This window comes from Anomaloglossus baeobatrachus, chromosome 4, assembly GCF_048569485.1.
Source record: "Anomaloglossus baeobatrachus isolate aAnoBae1 chromosome 4, aAnoBae1.hap1, whole genome shotgun sequence".
In the NCBI taxonomy this organism is placed as follows: domain Eukaryota; kingdom Metazoa; phylum Chordata; class Amphibia; order Anura; family Aromobatidae; genus Anomaloglossus; species Anomaloglossus baeobatrachus.
The window spans coordinates 224,246,334-224,259,031 of NC_134356.1; the positions used below are offsets into that span (position 1 = coordinate 224,246,334).

Here is a 12,698-nt window from a genome sequence, read left to right on the forward strand (position 1 = left end):
AATCCGGCTTTATGAAGGGAGGGGATCATGCTCTGCTTCAGTTTGTCACTGTACATGTTGGCATTCATGGTTCCAACAATGAACTGTAGCCGCCCACAGCCGGCAGTACTCATGCAGCCCCAAACCATGACACTTCCACCACCATGCTTGACCATTCTGTGTATATATGAGACAAAAGTTATAGGGATAAAGTTAAACAAAAAATTATAAATTTAAAAAAAAAAAAAAAAAAAAAAAAATTAAACAAATTTTGTCTCATATATACACAGAATTTTCCATTGCTATACTCTTCTCTAAAAAAAGATACCCCAGAATAAGGCAACCAGATGGTTATAGACGGATAAGAAAATAATATCACAGAATACTTTTATCTATAAAATCCTGAAAGGACCCACTTCCCTAGTTCAATAATAATATAATAAAAACAATAAAACCATAAACCAATGAAAATGTCAGAAAGAGACATATACATACATACAAATAATGAGAGAAAAAAAAAGGGAAAAGAAATTATGTAGGCACATATACATCTATACAATTAACGGTCATATAGGTTTAGATATATAAAGAAATGTATATGTGAATGTAAAGAAAATATGAGGGAGATGACTTATACTGTATTGACTATTTTTGACCTGAATTTTATTAATAGTAATTTTTTTTTTATAAACATAAATTTTAATACATTTTATAAATATTTATACATATTTTTATATTCATTGTCGTTTAAAATCTATATATACAGATACAGAGATATACGTATAACATTAATATATATAAAATCAGCCATAGTAAAAGTAACTATACAGTTTATTCAACTCCATCATAGTTTATTTATAATACATTTGGAAAATAGTATGTTTTTAATAGTATATTATTTATTTTAATAATATATCTTTTAGTGGAATTCCTAATACATTACCCTGATACGAGCTCCAGCTATCAGGGGGTTTAAGGGTTAAAATTCTAATGTTCCAAGAGCGGCACACCCAAAAGGTCCACCCTTTTGGTTTTTTAATCTATATAAGAAGTTTTAAACACTGCTCCTGTTATACCTGATGAAAGCATATTGTCTGCTGAAACGTGTTGTATTAATAGGAGCTTATAATTAATAAAGTACAACATTTAATATCAACAAGTGGTTCCTTATGCGCTACACCAGACCGAAAGAACTCTTTTCCATATACCCACTCACTACCTGGGATTTCGGTAGTAGCTGCAAAGGACCTGCCAACCCATTATAGAATCCAGCTGGGAACTAGAGGATCGTGGAGGAAAACCTGAATCCCAAGGTGCCGGTGGAGTTCAGGAGCCGACAACGATACCATAAGTCTGGATTCAATAAGCTTGGACACTGCAATCAGAACGGAGGAATACCCCGGACTAACACGCTTTCACTGGAGTTGTGCGGGGGCGCACAACCTGCAAAGGTGAGCAGTTCTAAATATCTATCCTAAATCTATCCACGGATGCTTCTCATATTGCGCCTGTCTCTCTATCTCTATTTCATTATTAAAAGGATTTCGGCATAGCGGATGAGTGCGGTCTGTTTCCCTTTCTGGAGTTGCTTGGATTATCCCCTATTCATGGATGGGCACCCCGCATCCGAGAGACATTCCACGTTGGAGCTACACTCCTAGCGCACGTGCGATTCCTCAAGGTATCATTCAGTGGTGCAGGACTGCTCTCTATATTTGTGTTCTAGATATACAAGGGGACACACAAAGCAATAGGGTCTTATCCAGTGGATACCAGTAAGGTGAGAAATAAGGAGCTGCTCAACTCTTTGAGTTGTTAAACTCACAACTGAGGATGTAAGGTAGGACACTTGCTGCAGTACTCTTTGGCCTTGAGATCCCGCCGTTAAAGAAGTGGTTCACCCATATTTATTATTGGCCACAACGATATTATGTTGAGAAACAAGGTTTCTCTCAAATACCTTGTGTTGCCAATAATGCCTGTGAGCAGCGCTATTGCAGTCCTCCCTTCCCCATCGCCTGACCCCCGGGCTCCGTGACCTCGGGGATCCGGTGATGTCACGTCAACTTCCTGCTCACCTGACATCACCGTGGCCGACCCAGTCTCCATGAGTCACTGGGCTATGGGCGGAGTTTCACCGTTGCGCTCTGCAACTTAAGAGGAGGGACCAGGGAGGTGCTGTGCTGTGACGCTGGGCTGTGATGAGCGCGGAAACTCTGCCCACAGCCGAGTCACTTACGGAGACTGGGGCCGGCTGCGGTGATGTTAGGTGAGAAGGAAGTTGACATGACATCACCGGATCCCCGAGGTCATGGAGCCAGGGGTCAGGGGAAGAGCGGACTGCAATAGCGTCACTCACAGGGACTATTGGCAACACAAGGTATTTGAGAGAAACCTTGTTTCTCAAAATAATATTATTGTGGCCAATGATGAACATGGGTGAACCACCCCTTTAAGTCCAAGTAGTGGAAGGATAGAAGTAGTAGTTTGTGCTGCTGGTGAACCAAGAAATCCAAGATAATAGGCAAGATGGGACAAATTGTTTATTCTCTATGCGTTTCAAGAGGATGGTGTGTGTAAAAGACAGGGTTAATACTGCACTGTCAATGATAAAGACATCCAGGAATGTAGAAAGTTTATTTATTTTCAACGCATTTCAGAGAACACTGATTCCTTTTTCAGGAAAATTACATCCATCCTTTGTCTACCTTTTATCATAACCTTGAATGTAAATGTTGAAAATTCCATCAGACACACTCTTTATAATCACCAGAGAATAGATAATATTAGGGATTTTAACGCTAACCCTTTTTTAACGATGGTATCTTCAGGAGCACACTGCTCCTCTGCCTCCTGACTTCCTGCTTGCTAGGGTATATTGGGCTTCTGAATTTTGACAATTTGAATTGGCAGCAAAGCCAATTATTAATTATTAATGCCCGTGTATGATCCCCGGACCTGGTAAGACCGTTCCCACTTAATGTGGGATTTATTATTTGTTACGGTTCCCATGGTTACCGGAGCATCTGCCTGTGACACACAAGTTTATATTCTCCCCTGAATGGGGTTGTGAAACTAATATACTATACTGTGTGCCTAGTTTTTGCCTCAGTTAGGGCTATCATTATATATGTACTGTGTGATTTATCTCCCACTGCTGTACACCAACTGAGGCAGTCTGTATTTGGGCCTACGTATTTTTAGCCCATTGTTGGTCCACATTGTTGGATCTTTGCTACCTTGGTTTTAATCTTGTGAGCCACTGTTCACTTTTATCCGCATATACAGTAAAAGTTATGTTTTAAGCTTGTCTTTTTTTTTCCATATCCCATTTGGTCCAGCTAATTTGTTTGATTGCTGTGGATCTACTTTTTGGTATACTGCTATCCCCTCTTAAAGGGAATCTGTCAGCAATTTTTACTATGTAATCTGAGAACAGCATGGTGTAGGGATTTAAACACTGATTTCAGTGATGTCAATGATAGGCGTGTGCTGTCGTTTACTTACAATGAAGGTTTTATCACCAGAAGATTATCACTGTCCAAGACTAGAGATACCGTCACACATAATGAGATCGCTAGCGAGATTGCAGCTGAGTCACGGTTTTCGTGACGCAGTAGTGATCCCGTTAGCGATCCCGTTATGTGTGACATCTACCAGCGATCAGGCCCCTGCTGTGAGATCTCTAGTCGTTACCAAATGGTCCAGGCCATTTTCTTCAAAGGCGATGTCCTGCTGTGCAAGACACATCGCTGTGTTTGACACTGTGTGACAGGGTCACAGTGACTGCTGAGATTGTTATACAGGTCGCTACTGCGACCTGTATTGTTCCTGATCGCTGGTAAGGTCTGACTGTGTGACATCTCACCTGCGACCTCCCAGCGACTTACCTGCGATCCCTATCAGGGCGCATCGTTTTTGGGATCGCTGGTAAGTCGTTGTGTGTGACTGGGCCTTAGGTCTCATGCACCTGCTAGACTGACCATTCCATCTACTCTGATAAGCAGCTCGCTGTCAATAGACTATATACATAGAGAACCGTGGTGTTGGTGGGGTTATCGTTCTGAGTACTGTTATATGCTACATCTAAGAACTCTGATTGTGTCACAACTGCTGCACCCTGTAATCTAAGTAATACATCATGGGACTCAGGGTCTCTATTTTTATATTATGCTGCTCTCAGATGATGATGATGATGCAAAAACCTGATGACAGATTCCATTTAAATGAATTATGGAATGACCTTTGTCTGTACATAGTGAATTAAGTGTATTGTTCGAATTACTACTTTGTATAAGCGGAAATGAGTCCACTCCTTCATAAAGGCCCCCCGGGGGATTCACCTATTCACCAGTGGGCCAGTCTGAGCCTGGATACAACCCATTCAATATTCAATATTACCTTGTTTATATTATGGCATTATGTATTTGTTTGTTTTTCCAGATTCATTAGTTCAATACAAAAGTGAACAATGGTATAAAATCACCCGAGGAGTGTGTAAAGCTCACATTACAAATCCTCCTGTGCCCCCACTTTCATAGCGTGTTTGTGGGGGAGGCTGATTGAGTGAAGCATCAGCATGGGAGCCGCAGAGCATTGGTAATTTGACTAATACTCTTATAATTGTCATCTGCTGTCAGATATCATGGGCCTGGGAAATCTCTATGAAGTTGTTTATGATGCATTTATACATACAAGAGTCAACTTGTCCAAGTTCCCAAGCTCCGAATACACAAAAATATGTTTCAATGTTACATAACAAGTTCTAGGATTTGTAAAGCAGATTAACCTATATGTGTTCAGTGCAAATGAGAAACACGGTGTGCAGAAATCTGGCAGGCTCCAGATATTGGTCTTCATGTCCTTTCCGATAAAGTAATGTCATCCTGTTGGAAGGTGGGATTGTCATGTCCTTCTCTGGGATATGGTTTCCAGGTTACATCTTCAATTTTGTCAGCCTGTACAAGAACGAAACAAATATGATTATATGATGGCTATACATAATTACATTAATATGATTTAATGATTTCAAAAGATAAATGAATCAGAAAATAGGTTTTACATGTTTTTTGGTAATATCAAATGTGCTACTTTGGAGCAATATTTGCATAATACAAAACAATGGAGGCTTAAAGCGGTATTCCCAACTTCAAGATCCTATCCCAATATTTAGTAGGTGTAATAATAATATTAGCTAATACCTATAATAACGGAGCATACAATACATACCCCAGAATACTCAAAAATAGAACTGTCACGCTGTACTCTAAGATGTAGAATAGCAGTACAGCGCAGTAATGTGGGACTGAGAGGATTCCTGAAACTATCTGAGAAGGTAGTTAGCTGGTAAACCACTAGGGGGCATTAGAGTGGAGAAAACGTATGAGCAGAGAATTCCCTAGCAGAGGTAATACTAGTCAAGCCCACCAGATGGCAGTAGAATCGTCAGAAATCCGTGTCATAACATGAGGTCTTGTAAATACACAGGGGAAAAGTGTAAATGTAGTCAGAGGGAAGCAAATAGTCAGTAGCCGGGAAATCAGAACTCAGAAGTGAGGGAGAATGGGAAGAAGAGAACAGAATCAAGGTAAACAGATGAGGAACGAACAGGGAGACAGACGAGCAGGGAGCTGAAGGGAGACAGCGGGAGAGACACTGACAAGACATAAACCGAGAACAGAGGAGGTTACCAACAGGTCAGGTGAACACGGAGGTCAGGCGGGGGGCAGGGCAGACAACAGGTCACTCATGAATATCACTGGCGTAGTCCCAGAGAAACAGTGCCCTAATAAAGCAGCCTGACCTCCAGAATGAGGCAGGAAGGATTAACTCCTAACGTGACCTGTATCAGAAGTGAAACTAAAAAAAAGGCTCAGCTGCAACTGAGCCAGGAGTGAATCATGACAAGAACTTTATTTAGTGCTTCAAAATGGCAGCAACATTTTATAAGGGAGATACACGTTTGGAGGGACAAGTCAGCAATGGAGCCTGGACTTTGAATCAGAGTAGATGTCATTTTTGATCAATTTCTTCAATGTTAAGTATTATATAAAGATTATGTAAACAACAAGGAATATTAGAATGGCAAGTCTATTCCACAAGATCTGGATGATTCAATGGCATATTAGCATATTTGTTGATGTTACTTTACAATATTGAATCAAGGTCTATTTTTGAGTATTTTTGGGAAGTGCAGACGGAATAGTTACAGCCGGAATAATGATGTATCTACTATTCATAGCTTTTACAGACTAAAATACTTGAATTTCTCCTTACCCTGTCGGTTTTGCATAACATGCCAAGTACACTGTCCTGTCTTCCATAGAGATAGTCACGATTTATATTCTGTTTCCATCCCCCTATAAAATATATGTACAGATTTTAGGGCATTGCAGTTTATATTCATATGTATAGCAACACAAGGTCCATTCATCATGAGGCTGTGGAATTACCCATTGCCTAATATCTATCTCTGCATTAACTCAACCACGTCACATTTTAAGTAGCACTAGAAACCCCTTGAAATCATATATTCAATTAGTACTTAATGTTCATAAGTGTTAATATTTTCTTTTTTATCCTCCTTGTAGGTAAATATTGTGCAAGACATTGATGCAAGTACTTAAGTCTTGGCAGAAAGATAGGAACACTTGGTCGGAACTTTGTGGTGCCATCTAATTATAATAAAATGCTTACCACACTAATATTAGTTGATAATGGATTTGTTAACATATTGCAACAGACTGCTCTGTTTCATCTAATTCCCCGTTTTACTATATTATTTATTTTTCATAATAGAAGCAAGTCCAATAACAGATATCATTTTGCACAGTTCTCTTCTTTTATTAAAGAGAACCTGTCAGGTCCCTTATTGCCCTCCAACCCAGCAGCATTCACCTGTGTATGCCAAAATTCCCTGCCTACCCAGCCCTGTATAATGCTATTTACTAAAATCAATGTTTAAAAAAAGCATTCATAAAGATGCTAATTAGGCCTTTGACTAGTCGAAGTCAGTTTCCCAGACTTGTCAGCCCTCTTTCCATATTATCACACCCATGTGTGCATGATGACATGATTTCCACAAGGCGGTATCATCGCAGCTCCTGGAAATCTTCAGCATGTACGCGGCTCATCTACGGAGCTTCAATGAACCAGTTGCAGAGAGGCACATTGTGCATGACTGGAAGAACAGCCTCTGCACATCCGATCATGCACTCTCTGCCTCTCTGAAGCTAGGACATGTACACCCAGCTTCAAAAGTTCACTGAAGTTGCCTAAATGATCTGTGCTCATACACAAGGTTTCCAGGAGTTCCAAAGATGCCGAATCTTGAACATCTTGTAATCGCACCCACAGAGGTGTGATAGTATGGAAAGAGGGCAGACTAGTCTGGGAAACTGATGCCCCATTGACTAGTCAAAGGTCTAATTAACATCTTTATAAATGCTTTTTTTAAACATTGGTTTTAGTAAATATCATTAGGGTTGGTTAGGCAGAGAATTTAGGCATACACATGTGACTGCTGCTGGGTTGGAGGGCATAGGGGAATATTGAGAAAATGGAATTGGTGCCAATTAGATTAGTGTCTAAAAGATGACCAAACTATATGACTACCCAAATGTTCTAAGAAACTCATTGGTATCTTGAAATGTTCTAGACAAATATACCATTTACTGTATATCACAAAAGTGATTACACCCCTCACATTTTTGTAAAAAAATTTTTTATATCTTTTCATGGGACAACACTGAAGACATGACACTTTGATACAATATAAAGTAGTCATTGTACAGATTGTATAACAGTGTAAGTTTGATGTGCACTCTAAATATAATACATGGAAAAAAATAGCATTCAGCTCACTAGTCTTGAAGACTGTAGATGGATGCCTTGGTAAGGTACGATGCATGGGATAGCAGGCCGGTTCCTGAGCAACAGTGATCTAAAAAGTGAAATACCAGCATCCACAGAAATAAGTTAAAACATCACGTTTATTGATCCAAAGAAAAATTAAAATCCATAGACACAGGCCAGTCTAAGCATTTTGAGCTTATAACGCTCTTATCATGATTAAGAGGGTTATACACTCAAAACGCTTAGATTGGCCTGAGTCTATAGATGTTAATTTTTCTTTGGATCAATAAACGTGATTTTTTAACTTATTTCTGTGGATGCTGGTATTTCACGTTTTGTGTCCTCTAAGTAACTCAACACACAGTCATTAATGTCTAAACTCTAGTAACAAATGTGAATACACTCCTGAATGAAAATGGCCAAATTGTGCCCAAAATGTCAATATTTTGTGTGATCACCAATATCTTCAAGCACTGCTTTAACTCTCTTGGGCATAGAGGTCACTACAGATTCACAGGAGCCACTGGAATCCTTTTCCACTCCTCTTTGATGACATCACGGAGATGGTAGATGCTAGAGACCTTGCTCTCCCTTTCTTCCATTTGAGGATACCCCACAGATGCTCAATAGCATTTAGGTCTGGAGACATGCTTAGCCAGTTCAGCCCTTTACCCTCTCTTTCTTTAGAGAGACAATGGTCGTCTAGGAGGTGTGTTTATCATGTTGAAATATGAAAGGAGGGGGATCATGCTCTGTTTCAGCATGTCACAGTACATGTTGGCATTCATGGTTCCTTCAATGAACTGTAGCTCCCCACAGCCTGTAGCACTCATGCAGCCCCAAACCGTGACACTGCCACCATCAGGCTTGACTGTAGGCAAGACTTTGTACTCCTCACCTGGTTGCTGCCACACCCGCTTGACACCATCTGGATCAAATAAGTTTATTTTGGTCTGATTAGACCACATTGCATGGTTCAAGAAATCCATGACCTTTGTCTTCTTGTCTTCAGCAAACTGTTTACAGGCTTTCTAGTAACTGATCTTTAGAAGAGGTTTCATTCTCGGATGACAGCCATGCAGACCAATGTGCTGCAGTGTGCAGTGTACGGTCTGAGCACTGACAGGCTGACCCTTTATCTTTAACCTCAGCAGCAATGCTGGGAGCTCTCATGCATGTATTTTGAAACGTCAATCTTTGGATATGACACTGAGCATGTGCACTCAACTTATTTGGTTGACCTGTCTTGTTAAACTGCTATATGGTCTTAGCCACTGTGCTGTGGCTCAGTTTCAGATTGTTGGTAATGTTCTTATAACCTAGGCAATCTGTATGCAGAGCAGCAATTCTTTTTTTCAGATCCTCAGAGAATTCTTTCCCATGAGGTGCCATGTAGAACTTCCAGTGACCAGTATGAGAGAGTGTGTGAGCAATAACACCAAATTTAACAATCTGCTCCCCATTCACACCTGAGACCTTGTAACACTAATGAATGACATGACACCAGGGAGGGAAGATGGCTAATTTGGCCATTTTCCCTTAAGGGTGTACTCACCTTTGTTGACAGCGGTTTAGACATTAATGGCTGTGTGTTGGGTTAGTTAGAGAGCACCAAATTTACACTGTTATACAGGCTGTACACTGACTACTTTCCACTGTATTGAAGTGTTGTTGAAATTGTGTATTCAGAGCACTTATAATATGCATATATACAGCTTTAGACTGTTGTAGGATATTGTTTTTGGTTTACTTTGAATTCAATGTCCTAAAATTACCAAAAATACCAATTTAATACATACCTGACAAAAGACTAACAATTATGCCTACCGCTACAGTCACAAGTGTCCCCAAAATGCTGAAGTATAAGTACGATAAAGAATACCAGTAATCAGCAAGCAGTGGCCTAAAAAGGTAAAGAAAGTGGACAGAATAAATTTACTTTATAGGCGCTATAATTATATTTAATGGGCAGTTATATTACCTATAAATGAATTCTAATTTGTTAAAAGCAATGTTGTTCTTAATTATAAAAATTGAAGCAAATGCAAGAATTTACAGGTCTACAGTATATCTAACTGTCTCACCTGTCACTGGCTTGTTCTTGTGCTGCTGAGACAATCATTGTTACTGTCATTTCCGTAACAGTCGTGATGTTCACTGTAATGTTCCCTGTATCACCAAAATCACAAGTGGCAGTCGACAATGGTAGAGGTCTACTTCTTTCAGGCAGTGGGGGGTAGATCTGAGCTCCTATTCCGGCCCATAAAGACATAGCAAATCCGAAAAGCAGCCCCACAATGGCTCCCTGTACATGAAAATTTAGGGTTAATGAGTGTGATAGGTCTATGTGACAACTAGAGTAAGCTATTCCTTATCGCCTTCTTTTTGCCACTGGTGAAGTAAAGCAGATGTATAAACTTAAGTAGAATAATATTTGCTTCTTTTGAACATTTAGGAACCAGAGTTTTCTTTAAAGAATACTTACCAATGGATTGCAGAAAGGTAAAAACATTCCTAAGGAAAATAATCCAAGAAGGGGACCTCCAACCATAGCAAATATAGATAATGCAGCCTATTGCAAAGAAAACACACTATTATTTTTATTGCACAAGTTATTATCGTAACATTACCTTGCTGTGGTTTTACTATCTGTTTATTACCCTTATTATTTCATTGACTATAGCGGATTTCAACATTTCATTTATACATAATATCAGCACTACCATCATGACATCAGCTAAGGTACAGACAGTCCTAATAACAGGTTTGTAGTATTCAGCTGGTGGTGCTCAGCATGAAAGTGAATATTGAACAAGTAAAATCTGTAATGCAAAGAGATACGGTACTCACTAGCTGGATCTTTAAGCAGAATTGCGGTCTCAGAGGGTGTGATCATGACTGGGTCCCCCAGGAAGAGGGCCCCCAATCACTATTTCAGCTGGATGTTCATCCGTGGATGCACAATCAGCTGAAATGTATTGCAGCACAGAGACCCACCAGGTCCCTGCACTGCAATATACTCTGCCAGCAAAGCAGCAGCCAGCAGCTGACATCAGCTTGCAAGACACTCATGGCACATAACAGTGATGTCATGCAGAAGAGGACGTCACATAGCAGGGGAGTGGGAGAAGGTGAATATAATATTTTTTTTTATGCATTAAAGAACAGAGGCCAAGCAGGGAACATATATACCAGGATTGGCCCAGAATGGGGGGCATATACATGTGCATGTCAATAAATTAAATCATGAAAAATCATCAAAAAGTTAATTTATTTCAGTAATTCAATACTAAAAGAGAAACACATATATAGAGTCATTACAAACAGAGCGATCTAGTTCAAGTGTTTATTTCTGTTAAAGGGAACCTGTCACCAGATTTGAGAGAGTGAAGCTGCAGCAACCACCACTGTTCTCTTATATACAGCATTCTAACATGGTGTATATAAGAGCCCAGGCCGCTGTGTAGAACGTAAAAATCACTTTATAATACTCACTTAAGGGGTGGTGTGGTGCAGGCTGGTCGGATGGGTGTCTCTGTTCTCTGGGTCCGGCGCCTCCTTTTTCGGCCATCTTTGTCCTCCTTCTTCTGAAGCCTGGGTCCACGACGCGTACTACGTCATGCATACAGGCCGGCATTGAGATCCTGTGCAGGCGCACTTTGATCTGCCCTGAGCAGGGGAGATCAAAGTATTGTAGTGCGCATGCGCAAGACCTCAATGCCGGCTAGTGTGGATGACATAGGACGCGTCATGCACCCAGGCTTCAAAAGAAGGAGGACAAAGATGGCCGAAAGAGGAGGCGTCGAACCCGGAGAATGGAGACACTCATCCAACCAGTCTGCACCACACCGCCCATTTAGGTGAGTTAGTTAAAAGGGATTCTTACATTCAACATAGCAGCCTGGGCTTTTACATACAGTATGTTAGAATGCAGTATATAAGAGCCCACTGGTGGTGGCCGCAGCTTATAGTCACCAAATCTGTTGATAGATTCCCTTTAATGATGATTATGGCTTACAGTCATAATGAAAACCCAAAAGTCATTATCTCGGAAAATTAGAACATTATATAAGACACACACATATGTATACACAGAGCATCTTTCTCACAGACACATGCATATAAAAAGCACATACATACAGTCACATATATATATATACATTGCCTTGTATATTCGGCCTCCTTGAATTTTACAACCTTCACCCACATTTCAGGCTTCAAATATAAAGATACAAATTTTAATGTTATGGTGAAGAATCAACAACAAGTGGGACACAATTGTGAAGTTGAACGAAATTTATTGCTTATTATAAATTTTTTGAAAAAATAAATAACTGAAAATTGGGGCGTGCAATATTATTCATCCCCTTTACTTTCAGTACAGCAAACTCACTCCAGAAGTTCATTGAGGATCTCTGAATGATCCAATGTTGTCCTAAATGACTGATGATGATAAATATAAGCCACCTGTATGTAATCAAGTCTCCATATAAATGCACCTGCTCTGTGATAGTCTCAGTGTTCTGTTTAAAGCTCAGATAGCATCATGAAGACCAAGGAACAACAGGCAGGTCTGTGATACTGTTGTGGAGATGTATAAAGCTGGATTTGGTTACAAAAATATTTTCAAAACTTTAAACATTCCAAGGAGCACTGTGGAAGTGATCATATTGAAATGGAAGGAGTATCATACCACTGCAAATCTACCAAAACCCGGCCGTCCATCCAAACTGTCATCTCAAACAAGGAGAAGACTGATCAGAGATGCAGCCAAGAGGCCCATGATCACTCTGGATGAACTGCAGAAATCTACAGCTGAGGTGGGAGAGTCTGTCCATAGGACAACAATCAGTCGTACACTGCAC

At 40.1% G+C, this 12,698-nt stretch overlaps 1 protein-coding gene and 1 long non-coding RNA gene across 2 annotated transcripts in view; one reads left to right on the plus strand and one right to left on the minus strand.

The window, feature by feature from the left end:
- Positions 1-1,022: 1,022 nt before the first annotated feature.
- Positions 1,023-6,670, plus strand: LOC142303386 (uncharacterized). The gene is made up of 3 exons (XR_012753013.1): positions 1,023-1,660; positions 4,423-4,578; positions 6,570-6,670. It is a non-coding gene; the product is annotated as an uncharacterized LOC142303386 (long non-coding RNA).
- Positions 2,379-12,698, minus strand: part of LOC142303385 (sodium-coupled monocarboxylate transporter 1-like) — a 99,752-nt gene continuing 89,432 nt past the window's right edge. Inside the window, exons 11-15 of the mRNA XM_075344691.1 lie at positions 10,319-10,405; positions 9,918-10,138; positions 9,633-9,736; positions 6,256-6,338; positions 2,379-4,937 (exon numbers count right to left, since the gene is read on the minus strand). Coding sequence (XP_075200806.1) covers positions 4,836-4,937; positions 6,256-6,338; positions 9,633-9,736; positions 9,918-10,138; positions 10,319-10,405 — 597 coding nt within the window. The 3' untranslated portion in view covers positions 2,379-4,835. The remainder of the gene's footprint in view (positions 4,938-6,255; positions 6,339-9,632; positions 9,737-9,917; positions 10,139-10,318; positions 10,406-12,698) is intronic.